General features: G+C 42.0%; 1 protein-coding gene across 7 annotated transcripts in view; it reads left to right on the top strand.

Annotated features, from left to right (window-relative positions):
* The window catches only part of ARL13B (ARF like GTPase 13B), a 672,441-nt gene that overhangs the window by 421,419 nt on the left and 236,333 nt on the right, over nt 1–14,689 (top strand). For all 7 annotated transcript variants that reach the window (XM_085622339.1, XM_085622338.1, XM_085622344.1 and 4 more), the window contains one exon: nt 10,318–10,423. In XM_085622339.1, coding sequence (XP_085478465.1) covers nt 10,318–10,423 — 106 coding nt within the window. The remainder of the gene's footprint in view (nt 1–10,317; nt 10,424–14,689) is intronic.

Below are 14,689 nucleotides of genomic sequence, written 5' to 3'. Positions count from 1 at the left end.
TACATAAAGATGCTATTGGCGATGGGCTGACGAAGGAGAAAGGTGACAGTGTCGGTAGCTCGGAGGAACTGGAAGAATCTATCGGTGAAACTTCGTCTCCTGAGTTAAAAGTTTCAGACTCAAGGGCTCCTCACTCTACAGAACTGGCACATTCTCCACTTACCCAGGATGTTTTGCCCACGCAGGTTAGCAGAATGGAAGCGCTAAAGGGTACTAAATCCTTTCCTCTTTTCGAAAAGAAAAGCGCCGTTCCTGGTCAAATCACTCCTGCCCGCTCTTCCTTAATTAATCAACCTCCCAATTTTCTGCATAACTCCAACATTGCGGCATCCTCTACGCCTCCTTTACACTCCCCAATAATTACGGATGACGGATTGACTCTGGAAGCCCAAGGTATAGGGGAGCCCATCACTGACAAATCTTTAATTTCCCCACCGAAGTCTGTTTCTATTGTGAGCCATCTCAGCCCTGTGTTAGATCTAGACACCGAGACCGTTGGGGAGGTTCAGATGTCAGTCAAGGATATGCTAAATTTAATCCTCGATGAGGTTCGCGAGTTGAAGAGATTTCAGAAATCGGAGCTTGCCTCAATCCATCAGCGCTTGGACAAAATGGAGGAACTCTTTTCTACATTCCCCCCTCGACTCCAAGAAGCCGAAACACGCATTTCCAATTTGGAGGATCAAATGATTAAGGTTAAAGAAGATACGAACCAGCTCTCCCTCGCTTCACGTACACTCGAAACCAAACTGGACGATTTAGAGAATTATAATCGCCGTTCCAACCTTCGTATAGTGGGGGTTCCCGAGGGCCTTGAAGGCCCCAGCACGTTGCAGTGGGTCACCTCCTTTCTAAAAACTAAAGTGATTCCTAATTATGAGGGTGACTTGACCATTACGCGAGCGCATCGCGTTCCTGCTCAACCTTTTCCTAATTCTTCTCTCCCTCGGACAATTTTATTAAATTTCTCTGACACACGGATTAAGGAGACGATTCTTTCTACGGCAATTCAGCAAAGACAATTTTTTGTTAATGAAACTGTGAAGTGCCGTATTTTTTCAGACATGTCTGCTTCTGCAGCCCGCAGAAGAAAAGAGTTTGTCCAGATGCTTCAACTATTTAAAGCTAAAGGAGCTCAAGCCACAATAGCACAACAATCCAAGCTTAAAGTTTTAGTTAAAGGCAAATTCTTTATGCTATCCGATATTGCAGCAGCACAGGAATTGCTCAGGGAAATCTCGAATTCTTCTTGAGGTTAAAAATTAGAGGAAACTATATGGAACATTATATGGAACATTATATGGAACATTATACGGCGCATTTGTTCTCTGTTTTTCTCTTTTTTCTTTTCCTTTTTTTTTTTTTTTTTTTATGGAGGGTGTGAGTGGGGAGGGGTCAGTTGAGCAAGGAAGACCACGGAATTCAGGGGGCCCAGGGGGTGCGACAGGTCACCCTGATGGCAAGGGGTAGGATCCGATGGTATGCGTGGGAAGGAGAAGTTCGACCATCGGTGGGGAGGGTGGGGGGGCTCAGGGGGGGTGAGGATGGTGAGGTTGGCGAGGGTGGTCACGTAGGTTGCTGGGAGGGTTGTAATGTTGGGGGTGTTTGGGTTGTGGGGGGTGGCTGGGTTGAAACTAAAAAGAAACTGATTGTGTCTGTCTGTCTATATTACTTATTTTTCCTATTTGTTAAGACGGATTCATTGTACTCACGGGGCCAAGGGCAGATAATTCTTTATAGACAATTTAATTTTGGTCTTAATGTCTAATAAGGAGAGTTTGAAGTTGCTTTCTTTGAATGTTAATGGTTTAAATAATATTAAGAAAAGACGCGCTATGGAAGTTTGGTTAAAAGCTGAGAATCCCTCTGTTATTTTGTTACAGGAGACTCATATTCCCTCTTCTAAACTAGATGGGTTCTCTATGCTTAAATCCTGGGCCTCGTTTCGGTGCCTTTCATCATGTGATTTATCTCAGCGTGGGGTGGCAATATTTTTAAATAAGAATCTTTGTGCAGACATTATTCAATCACAACAGGGTGGTGCCGGACGTTGGTGTTGGGTCTTATGCAGAGTCAAAGCTAGGCAGAGACCTTTTATTTTTGTTTGTTGCTACGGGCCGTTAACAGATGATGCTAGTCTGTATGAGGACTTGTTTCAATCTCTATTGATGGTCTCAGGTGATATCGTGATTGGAGGGGATTTTAACTTGTTAATGGATCCGCACTTGGATACATCATCCCAATTATCTAAACAACTTAAACCGAAAGTCTTTCAAACCATTTCACATTATATTAAATTATTCGATCTTTCTGATCACTGGCGGGTTGATAATCCCTCTAAACGAGATTATACCTGCTGGTCGGGTAGATTTAAATCCTCATCCCGCATCGATTTTTTTTTGGCTTCAAGTAATCTTAAACTCGGTTTTTCTAATACGGTCTTCAATGTATTTTCTGATCACGCTATGCTTATTCGGGAGTTCGTTTTTGGGGACATTAGAAGATCCCCTAAAAGATGGGTCTTCAATAGAGCTTATCTCAGTGATGATAAATGGGTCTCTGAATTAAAAAATAAGATTAAAGACTTTATAACTCTTAATACGGGCACTGCCCCCATAAGTATTATTTGGGATGCCCTAAAGGCTTTTATTCGCGGAATCATTATAGGGAAAGACGCAGCTATGTTAAAGGCATCCAGGGCTCAAATCAAACTATTGCACTCTCGCATTCAGACACTTAGCGTCCAGAGGCAACAAAACCCCTCACGATTGGTCAAAGAACAATTAATGGAAGCTAAACAAAAATACACTACTTTTTTATACGATCAGGGGGAGGCATTTTTTCGTACCCAATATCAAAAAACATATGAAGAAAGTAATTTCACTGGGAGATTCTTGGCTTGGCAGGCCAAGGCACAAGCAGCATCTAATTTAATTCGGGAGTTAAAATGTCCGGTCTCACTTCAATCCACTACAGACCCCGATACAATAGGTGCGATAATGCTTCGTCATTATCAAAATATATATTCACACCAGCTTAACATTAACCAGTCCAAATTAAATTCTTTTTTACGGCAGTTTGAGATTCCTTCTCTTTCCCACCCCGAAGATTTAACCATGGCAGATGGATTTTCTTTGGAAGAGATAGAGGGGGTGGTAAAAAATCTTCCATCAGGGAAAGCTGCCGGTCCGGATGGACTTCCTGCGGAGTTTTTTAAGGTTTTTTTTTCTTCTTTTTCTAATCTGTTGTTACTTTTGGTCAACTCTATGTTGTCTGGAGCTTCAATCCCTGACTCTTTTCGCGAGGGGACTGTGGTCAGTTTCTTGAAGAAGGGGAAAGATGCTACTGATCCTAATTCATATCGTCCCATTACCCTTTTAAATTCAGACTACAAGATCGTTACTAAATTATTGGCTATTCGATTTAATCGCATCTCTTCTGATTTGATCCATACAGACCAAAATGGCTTTATTACCGGTAGACAGCTTATGACTAATACTCACTATTTGGCAGAAGCTTTGGATTACCTGGAGACACGGAGAATCCCTGCACTTATTTTGTTATTCGACGCAGAAAAAGCTTTTGATTTGGTGGTTTGGGAGACACTCTTTGTTATTTTGCAGCATTTTCATATTCCAGGCATCGTTATCAATTTTATTCGTAATCTTTATTCTGGCGCAAAAGCTAATATTATTATTAATTCACATTTGGTTGGATCTGTTGCAGTTAACCGTGGAACTCGTCAGGGGTGCCCCTTATCACCGATTCTTTTCGCCTTTTTTATCGAACCCCTCGCAATAGCTATTCGTAAGTCCGCAGAGATTGCACCTCCAATCCCATTTATGTCTAAGATAAAACTTTATGCTGACGACATCATGTTGCTCATTAAATCCGATTTGCAGTCTCAAGCTCAGACACTTCGGATTTTTGAGCAATATGAATCTTTTGGGGGCTATAGGATTAATAAAAAAAAGACCGAAATATTGATTTGTGGCAATCACATTCCAGAATTACATCCGGATCTACGAGGTTGCATAAATAATAAACCTAAAAGATATCTGGGGGTGTTTTTTTCTTCTTCAGTTACAGATCTTTTCGGTTTGAATTTTGTTCCCCTCCTCCAAAGGGTTCGTTCGATGTTAATTCGCTGGAATAAATTACCTATATCATTACTAGGCAGAGTCGCCCTGATTAAAATGTCCATTTTACCACTGCTCAACTTTCTGTTTTCAACAATCCCGTGTTTTCTCCCTGGGTCTTTCTTTTCTAAAATAGAATCCTTATTCTCAAGTTTTTTGTGGTCATATAAAAAGCCCCGGATTGCGTTGACTACCCTTTACGAGGGTTTAGATAATGGCGGTCTGGCACTTCCAAACATTAGAGACTATTACTACGCATATTTTGCTCAGTACTTAACTCGTCTCAAGGTCCCTTCCCCGACTCCAAATTATTATATTAGTTTTTTTTTCGATTTAATTTTTTCAGAGAGTCAAATATCTTCCCCTCTTCAAATACCTAAATCTCCAAAATTGGTTAGGTATAAAATAATTGCTTGGTTCTTTATGAAGCGCAAGGCTTTGATTAGTCGATACTCTATTTCTCTCTTTAATACCTCCTCTTTACTGATTAATTTACTTTCCTCAAGAGGACAGGTGGTAAGCCCGCATTTAATGGGCTATTGGTCTAAAGCCGGCTTTAGTACAGTAGGCGATTTTTTACATCACTCTAGGTGGTTAACTCCGCCCGAGATGCGCCTACTACTTTCAGGTAACTTTTTGTTAGCCGGGTCTTATGATCTAATTTATAAACTTTTAATGTCGTTTGCCCCTACCTCCTTTACTCAGATTTCCCCTTTTAACAACGATCTCCTGTTTAATACTACTTTAATTAGGAAACCTGGTGAATGGAAACGTCATCTTGCTCAGACTAAACAAGACGATTTAGAATCGAAAGCAGTTCAAAAATGGTGGGAACACGAAAAGCAGGTTTTATCCGTATCGACGTGGCGGACTATTAATAAATATAATTTCTCCATTTTACGGGGAGCCAATTGGCGTAGAATGATATTTTTTGGGAAATGGCTCCTCTACTATACCCCGGCAGTAATTGCCAAAATGTTTAGTAATTACGCACCGATCTGTTTTCGTTGTCAAAATTTTGCCCCCGCTAACTGGACACACGTCATAGTTGAATGTAGCATGATCAAAGAGTTCTGGAGAGATATTTTTGCTTTTTTATCTTCTATTTTGCATATCCAGATATCTTTTAATTCCAATTTGATGCTGCACGGTTTGGACCAGAATTTAAATATTTCTGTTTCACATACTAAACTCCTGTTTATCTGCATGGCAGTGGCAAGATCATTGCTTCTTCAGAATTGGCGATCTACTCAGAGTCCATCTTTCTATGAATGGCTGCGTAAAATGCAAAGAGTTAAGATTAGCGAGCGTAACTATGCAGCGAGGATTGGAGGGGGGAGAAAATTCGAAAAAATTTGGGAAAACTTTTTTTGACTCTCTTTTCATTCAGGTCATCTTCTAATTGTTTTTGTTACTGTACAAAGATCTTGATTCACTGTATTTGAGATGTTTTTGGTTTTTTGTAACGTGATACTGTCTGTCTTAACTTTAATGTTGCTTGACACCTTCAGTTTCAACAATAAAAAAAATTAAAAAAAAAAAAAAAAAAAAAGAGAAGAGCACAGCAAGTTCCTTTGATTCATGGTAGGGGGTTCACGTTTCCAACTCAAAGTGCTCCTTTTCAGTCTGAAGTTTACCTGAGGGTTTTCAGTGCCTTGTGGTAGTGGGGGATCATCTGTGGACAGGAGACATTCATGCCAAACCTTATCTGGACAATTGGCTGCTCTCAGAACCATTGATTGAAAACCAATAACATGCCATTTTGCTTCTGAATTCCCATCAGGCTTTCCATCAAGTGAGAGAAATCCCCCCTAATCACTTGACAATAATTACGTTTATAGGAGCTACTTTGGACACATTGATGTCTGATCGTCTATTGAGAGGGGTCTCTCTTTTCAGAGGGATATTTTTGAGATCACAAAGTGAGAGATATTCTCATATTACAGGCGGCTTTCCAGTTTTTTCTTGCAGTACTCTGACCCTCACTTATGCCTACATGTGCAGCGTCTCCATAGATGTCTTAAATTTGCAATTTTGAGAACAAAGAAGACTCTGGTCCTAAAACCTCCTGGACTGGACCACTGTAAATACAAGAGAAAAGTGTGCCCAGAAGGACTAGTTTGCACACTTTAAAGCGAATACCCTAGACCATCAATTCTAGGGTTCTTATTGCTTTATTTAGCTTATTTTAAATTATTTAGATTAGCGAAGCAAATAAATATTTTTTCATGTCTTAGAAAAGAAACCTTCCATTTACAGAACACCACATTTTCAAAAACACATTTATTCACACTGTTATATTCCACTCAAAAACGAAAAAATTCAAAGACAAAAATGACAAGTGAAACTTAGACAATCGTGTGAAATAACATTAACATTGAAAGTACAACACCAGTCATAGTTTTTACATAAGGCACCAAGCAGACGTTCGATTCTTAACTAGACGTCGTTAATTGTCCTGCCTAGGCCAAGAGACCGGGTGTTATGTCTTCAAACCAATGTTGCCTACACAAGAAAAAAAAATGATTACTACATTCCTTAAGGCACAATATATACACAAATCCCCGGGCTCACAAGAGCCAACGCGTTTCGAATCCACAAAATTCACGGATTCTCCTCAGGACTTGGACAAGGTTGATATCTATAAAAAACAGCAAAACCATAAGTGAATATTTTATGTTTCCTAAACTGCGACCCAAAGAATATTTACAACAGATACTGCATTTAATTGAGTACCTTAAAAGCGGTGCGATGTGCGTCCGCCCTGTGTGTAGAGGAATAGTTGAAACCTCTTCTAAGTGCCTGACGGTTCAATTTGCCATGAGATGTGACGAAAAATCTAGGGGGCAAGGTAATGACCAAAACATTACGATGCGCGCACATATGGCTGTATTTATACAATGCGCTGGTGTTCACAAGCTATAGGGATTAGTAAAGAGCGACCTTTACCTTTAGTTAGAAATCCCAGTTGCCACAGAGACTTTACAAAGTTGTACTGACGGTTTGAGTGTAGTCAGTAATTGGTGCCTCACTGTTGGAAAATAATGTTCCATTAGTGAAGTGTTTTTATGTCTAAAGCCTCTCAAAATCGACATAAGTACTCTAAATCTGTTTACCTGCCAGGGGAATCAATTTCACTCCATGAGGCTGCTCAGGCGACGCCCATCCCGATTCCACACTTCTTTAAATTTAGTCTAAAGTAGAAACGGTAAAAGTTACTAAAACACTTGACCTAAATGTACTTTCCTATTTATAAAGGAGGTGCCTCATGCCGCTTACCTGGATTAAATTGTTTTAGAACATTCTCCACACACCCGATGTCTGCTACAATTCAGCATACATTTGAGTGAAGCAAGGCACTTCCTTTTAACCCGGCAGAGATTCCCCAGGAAGTTACAGAGTCACCGGGAATTCTGGTACTGGTTGTTCTCAAATGATTAAAGCACTCACTTTGGCTGCTGTAAAATCCGAAATGGATCATTAACTCATGAGCTCAAATATCGACGTTGTTTGTAAAATAGCCTGATTTAAGTGTAATGTATGTGCCCAGGATATAAATTTACCTTGAAACATGAAATGTTTAGAGCCCTAAACAAAGCAAATCAGGTGCCAGTTGTTTCGGATAATCTTTTTAATGGGATGTGTGTGCGGTCCAAACGTGGACACATACAATTCGATCTGTTTGCCTTTTTGTCTTTTTTGTTAGTAAGTGCTCTCGCGGAGTAAACCATGCTCTTTTTAGTGACTGTTTTAACAATTTTCTAGGGTTTCCCCTCTCTCTGTTTGTTGACTAGCCCCTCAGCATGTAATTCGAAGTCCTCTCTCCTAGAGCAGTTCCGCCGGACACGCAAGAATTGCCCATAGGGCAAGTTGATCTTAAGGTTGGACGGATGATAACTCTGATAGTGGAGGGAATTGTTCTCTTTTCTCTTAAATTTGCAATTGGCATGTCTGACTACAAGCATTTTTTATGTTCTCAAAGCAGGTCTGTCAATGTTGATACCCCTGTCCAGACAGACCCAGCATTTGATGCAGAGGGTGATTTGGCACAATGAGAGGATAATTCAGCAGCATCTGGGGAAGTCTGTAGCAGGCTGACATTTTGAGTAGGTGTTGTGCAGATGAGCACGAGTGGGAGCTGTATCCAGATGTTTGTTCACTTATTGAGTCAGCGAAGATCCTGTGACTAATTTGTTTACTGTGAATTAAGACAGGAGCTGTCTTATATATACCCTCTAACCCTGGTTTGTGTGCTTCTTTCCTCCCACACCACCCTCCCCTTGTCCAGGTTGCTTCTCCCACCGCCCTATTGTCAGTCTACCCACCCAATATAAGAGGGAAAAAACGATATGACATGCTGAGCCCTGGCTGCATCATAGCGCTTTTATTTTGTTAAAGTTTCTTGTCCATGTTGACCCCACCCTGTCTCCTGTTGTTAATTGTATAGGGCTTAAAGCGGCAGGTAAATACGTTTTTTGTGTGGCATTTTTGTTCTTCCATTAATTTCCTATCTCATCCATCTTCCTTAAATTTTGTTTGCCTCTTATTCCTCCGTCTTAGCCTTCTGATTCATTTGTTTTGCCCGTCACTTCCTTGTCATTCCATTCCCTTTCTGCTAACATACTTTCATACCATTCATTACCTACCTCCGTCTCCCCCCCTGCTATTTTACACCTTTGTTCAATGTCCTCTTTCTCTTCTTTTAAATTATCTTCTCATTACAAAACCTTGTTAGGTCTTGCCTACCAGACAGCTTTTAGCTATAGGCTTCACCTACCAACAGCTTAAGTCTCTAGGCAAAAGCTTCTTATGGGACAGTAACAACAACTTACATTGGGCTCAGAACCCATCCAGTACTTACCATTGGTTGACTTTCTTGTTTGCTTGCATCTAATTTGTTGGCTTTTAGTGCTCTTCTTGTGTTTGACCTTTCCGTAGAGAATATCCTCTTTACCATCCTTTAGATTGGCTAACTTGCATGCTTCCGCTGCTTTCATTTAGGGAGCTACTTTTTGAGTCTTGCCTACCTGACAGTGCAACTTGTCCCCACCGTGCGAAACCCCTATTGTGAACTTAGTGGGCTTACAGCCCATACATTGCTTACTATTGTTTGATTTTATTCTCATTCTTCCTTGTTTGCTTCTAATTCAGTGAGTTAAATTGTCCTATCTTATCATCTTGCATTTGTTCCTCGACTGGTGGACCATAGCGTCTTTACCATCCCTTCCCTTGTCTGACTTGTATCCTTCTACTGATCACTTCTTGGGAACTCCCTTTTTTTTCTTTAGATTTTTTTCGGTTAGGCACTCATGAGTGCATGTTTTCCAGCTCTCTCCTTCATGTGCTTTTCCCTCGCCATACCCCTGCCCTGTGATCCATTCTACTCTCTCCGTCGTGTGCTTCCCCTTGCTTTCTTTCTTGCTCTCTCCCTTATGTGCTTCTCCAACCTTAAAATACCCCATGTCCCCTGTGTTGCTCTCTAAGCCATGGGCTTCTTCCCCTCACAAATCATACCTGTGCTGTGTGTTATTCTGTGTGTGAATAAAGGCACTTTTGCGTTAGTTTATTTTCAGATTTTTTTTCTCACAATCCGTCTTGGATCGGTAAAGTAAAAAAAAAAAAAAGCTCTTCGCATATTGATGCATGCACACACATCATGCATCCGCTGACCTGCAGAATGTTGCTCTTGCCAGCAGCTGTATCATTGCATCTATTTTTTTTAATATTGTTTATGCTATATATAACATCTAATGCTGATGCTGTATAAAACAACAAAAGGTTTTTTGCAGAGGCAATAGAACTCAAATGTAAGACCAATTAGCGTTGCCAATGCTTGTTTTTACTTTGATTGGAGACGTCCTTGATGACCAAAGCTGCCTTAGTGATCTAATCGCACACGATCCAAAATCATTACAAACAAGATTATATTTTGTAAGCTTAGTTTGTTGGTCCAGCTCTATATAACCTCAACACTAAAAATATGCATTTCTGTATATAGCATGCAGGTAGCATTCAGAAATTGTAAGCCCTTCATAAGGGAACTGTTATTGAAAAACATTTTTCTGTCATTTCAAATACCTGTTGTCTAGAGCTTTAAAGTCGTTTTTTTGTCATGCTTGTTAGTGTTTGACTGATGTTTTTTCCTTTCTGTAATCTGTGGTGCCTTTGTTTTGTTTAGGTTGGCAAACAAACAAGACCGGGAAGGAGCTTTAGCAGAAGCAGATGTAATCGAGTACCTGTCCCTGGAAAAGCTTGTGAATGAGAATAAGTGTTTATGTCAAATTGTAAGTATTTTTGTAGGTTTCACCCTTGAAAATTAACGGGTTAAATTTGATTTACATATTTATGTGGTGTGAAGTTGCAATTCATGCGCACACACGTCTTTGTCAAAACTAATATGTAGTTTTCAAGAAATGTATTTGACTAAATAAAAATAATTCAGTTTTTTTAATACACTGTAGAGCATATTCATCAATAATAGATTGGTCCTTCTGAACAAGCTACCCCAATTTTGTTGAATAATCTTATTGAAAGTGCTAAATGTGAATTGGAAATTTGTAGAAAGAACGGGACAGATAACATAATCTTTGGAAAAAAGGCATTGTTTAGCAAAAGTGTACATTCCTTAATGATCAGTACAATAACCTGTTTGCTAAAGAGAGCGTTAAACAGTCTGTAAGTGATGGAAAAAAACAATTACCCACTTCAGAAGGGTGGGAGGCTCAGTCAGCCTTGCTGGGATTAGAACTAGTGACCTACAGATTGCTAAAGGTCAGCGGAGAATGTTAACTCAATTAGTAAACTTGCTGGCTCACTTAACTACAATTTATTGTACATCTGAATGTGCAATAAGTCTATGAATGTAGATCTGTGCATCCTGCTGTCCAGTATGAATTCGGCCTCAATAATGATTATAATGTATATTTTTTAGTATGGTGTGCATTGTATTTGGTCACGTCTTTTTCTTAATGTATCTGCTTAATTTATTACTAGTCTATTAAGAAACTTAAATCAATAATGCCCCAACAGTTTGCCTTTCGTTTACCTGTTAACCTACATAATAAATCTACCCCATATTGTCTATCAGGAATCTCAATGTTATCTTAGCAGCATTCTCTTTTTCAATCAGTCAGGTTTTATAAAGCGCAGCTAATCACCTGATAGGGTATCCAGACGCTTGCAGGCCATATTCAAACAGCTAGGTCTTGAGGGCCATTCAAAATTCCGGCAGTAAGGTGATGGTCCGGAGGTGCGTAGGGAGGCTGTTCCAGGTCTTTGTTGTGATGTAGGAGAAGGTGCGTCCTCCACTTCTGCTTCGGTAGATGGAGTGGAGTATGGGCAAGTGAAAGCAAGGCGAAGCGTAGATTTCTCAATGGTTGATGGAAGTTCATGCGGTGGTTAATGTAAGCGGATCCTTGGTTGTGTGCGGGGTCCGCAGATTGAATTGGCTTCTCTTCTGTACGGGGAGCAAGTGCAGTTTCCTGAGATAGGGTATGATGTGGGTTTGTCGGGGAAGGCCAAGGATGAGTCTGGCTGCAGCGTTCTGTGTGGTCTGAAGTCTCTGTAAAAGGTGTGCCACCAGGAGTCATTCCATGTGTTGCTGCTGTTGGCAAATATCAGTATTTCCGTCTTGTCTGTGTTCAGCTACAGGCAGTTGTTCTTCATCCAGTCGGCGACGTTTGTCATGCATCTATGGAAGTTGGTTCTGGTGGTGTGGGGGTGTCGTCGGTGAGTAAGAGGATGAGTTGGGTGTCGTCTGCTCAGGAAATTATGTTGAGTTTCTGGAATCTGACCCTGTTAGCCAGCAGGGTCATATATTCATTGAAGAGAATGGGGCTGAGGTGTTAGCCCTGGGGGATACCGCAGGTAATCTCGTTGGGTCCAGATGTGAAAGGTGGGAGGTTTATCCTCTGGGTTCTTCCGGTGAGGAAGGAGGTGACCCATCTTTGTGCGTCCCCTTGGATGCTGATGTGGTGAAGTCTTTCGATCAGGGTTTGGTGGGATATGGTATTGAAGGCTGCTGAAAGGTCAAGGAGGCGTTGAGGAGCTGGTTCTGCTCCAGGTGTGTCATGAGTTGATTGTTGATGTTCTTTTCCATTACCTTCGCTGGGAATGGGAGCAGGGAGATTGGCCGGTAGTTTTTAAGTTCTTTTGGGTCGATGGAGAGTTTTTTTGAGCAATGGTCTGACTTTGACGTGTTTCCAGGCATCGGGAAAGGTTGCAGTGGTGATAAAGTTGTTGAGTAGGGTGGTGAGTTTGTGGCTGATCCTTTATTTTCTGAGGTTGACGATGTGGTGCTGGCATGGGTCTGTGGGAGCTGTCTAGTGGATTGATTTCGTGGTGGAGGTGGTGTCCAGGGTGGAGAGGATGTTTCAGGTGGTCAGTGTGTGCTTCATGTTGGTTACAGCCATGGCATATCTGTCGAAGTCCGTGTGTGTGGTTGAGGTTCGAAGTTTCTGTATATGTCTACGTTCTTGTCGTGGAAGAAGTGGGTGAGTTTGTCGCACAGCTCCTGTGAGGGGGTGGTGCTGTTTTAGTTGGCAGCCGGCTTGGAGAATTCCTTAACAATGTTGAAAAGTTCCTTGGAGTTATTATCACTGGTTTCAATGTTTGCTGCAATGGCTGTCTTCTTCATTGCCCTCAGCAGGTAGAGGTTGAGGGAGGTCTTGGAAGGCTGCCCTGCCGGAGGTGTCCTTGCTTGTGCGCCATCTCCTCTCCAACTGCTTGCTGTCTCGTTTCACTGTTCTGGGTTCTTGGGTGTACCAGCTGGCCTGTTTAGAGGATTATCTCTGGATGTTGCTTTTGATGGGGATGATGCTGTGTGTGCCATTGGTGATCCAGGCATTGATGTTTTTCACTCCCTGTTCGAGGTTGGTGGCGATAGCAGGGTTGGAGGTGTTGAGCGCTTTTGACCAGCTCGTCTCTGAGATTAGGGCTTTGGTCATTTTGGGGGTGTTGGTGTCGGGGCTGGAGATGCTGAAGTGGACAATGGGGTTATCAGTCTATGTGACTTCTGTGACATGGCTGTTTTTGATGCGGTTGCTAGAGATGAAAATTGGGTCAAGCGTGTGTCCTGCGGTGATGTGTAGGGTCCATGGACGATCTGGCTTAATCCGAGGCTGCTCATACTGTCGAGGAGTTATGCGGTGTTTTTGTCATTGGGGTCGTCGATGTGGATATGTAGGGTGCCAACAAAGATGCTGTCCTTGGAGTCTAAGGCTAGGGGCACAATTAAGTCTGCAGTGGTTTTGCAGAAGCTGGAGCATGGGCGTGGGGGTTGGTATGCAACGGTGCTTCTGTGGTTGTCTTGTCCGTGTGGAGCTTGAAGTTGAGATGTTCTATGGGGGGGGGGGGAGGTGGTGTTGTCAGTGGTGGTGGTACACTGGTTGGTCTCTTTGTGGATAATAGTTGTTCCTTCTGCTGGCTTGTTGGTGCGGTCCTGGTGAGTTATTTTATATCCCTTGGGTATCGCTGTGGCAATGTCTGGGTCGGATGTGTGGTTGAGCCAGGTCTCAGTGAGGAAGACTGTTGGGTGCAAGTGTGGCGTTGAGGTCCCATAATTCAGTGGAATGCTTTCATATTGAGCGTGTGTTGAGAAGGGTTCATGCGAGTTAGTGTTTTTATTCAGGTGGTGTCTATGGTGTGTTCGGGGTGGGACTGGTGGTTGGGCTGGTGTGTGTGCAGTGGCAGTTGAAGTAGCAGTGGGTGCAGGTGAAAGGTCCTACCTTGGTCAAAGCAGTCAACACTCTGATTTGGTCTCAAAACATACCAATTTGTCATAATTTCGAGATTATTTGGAATTGCGGCTAGCAAATGAGAAAAAAATCCTGGTTAGAGTTCTCAGTTTCAAATGGAAAATAATAAATGGACCTTCACCCACTTATCTGATGGGTTTAATTTCCTTTAGCCTTTCCTGTAAGGTGTCTTGGGTGGTGGTCTCAAGCTGTAAGTCAAAGGATTTTAGGTATGTCTTTGACATTAAGAGGTGTGTTTGCCTTTAGGATACCCTTCCAGAAGATCTGGGAGAATTCTTTCTATTTCATATGTCTACACAGCTCCATAAATCATTCTTTATGGTGCATGATGCTTTATTTTATGGGTTGCAGAATTAGAGGCTATTATCGCTGCTCGCTGTCTATGTACTGTATTTTGCTTGTGTTTTTTAGGTCTTGCCTGAGCCAGCACATGCGCTGCTCTGGCGAGACTTTTAGTAAGTAGGCTCAGGAAATGCTACCATGGCCGGCCTAGAGCTTGCGGTTACGAGCGCGGGCGCGCGCTTACTAGCAGATGCGCCATCTGGCTTTCCTCTCGCTCTCCCGCGCGCGCGACTCGCTCTGCCTCTCTGTTTTGCTCACGCTTCAACTCCCTCCCCCTCCCTTACTACAGGCCGCACGCCGATACATCAAGGATGAGCGTCGCACGTGAGCGCTTTGTCATTCCACCTCGCAATTAAAACGCTAAATTCCTTCCCGAAAACATGCGTGCCTTTTTGCTTACATCGCTGCGTCTATGTGTGCATGTCTAGGTGAGTTTCATTATACTTGTTAATA

Source organism: Triturus cristatus, chromosome 8, assembly GCF_964204655.1.
Source record: "Triturus cristatus chromosome 8, aTriCri1.1, whole genome shotgun sequence".
Lineage (NCBI taxonomy): Eukaryota > Metazoa > Chordata > Amphibia > Caudata > Salamandridae > Triturus > Triturus cristatus.
Note: the sequence above shows the minus strand (reverse complement) of the source record. Positions and strands in the feature narration are given on the sequence as shown.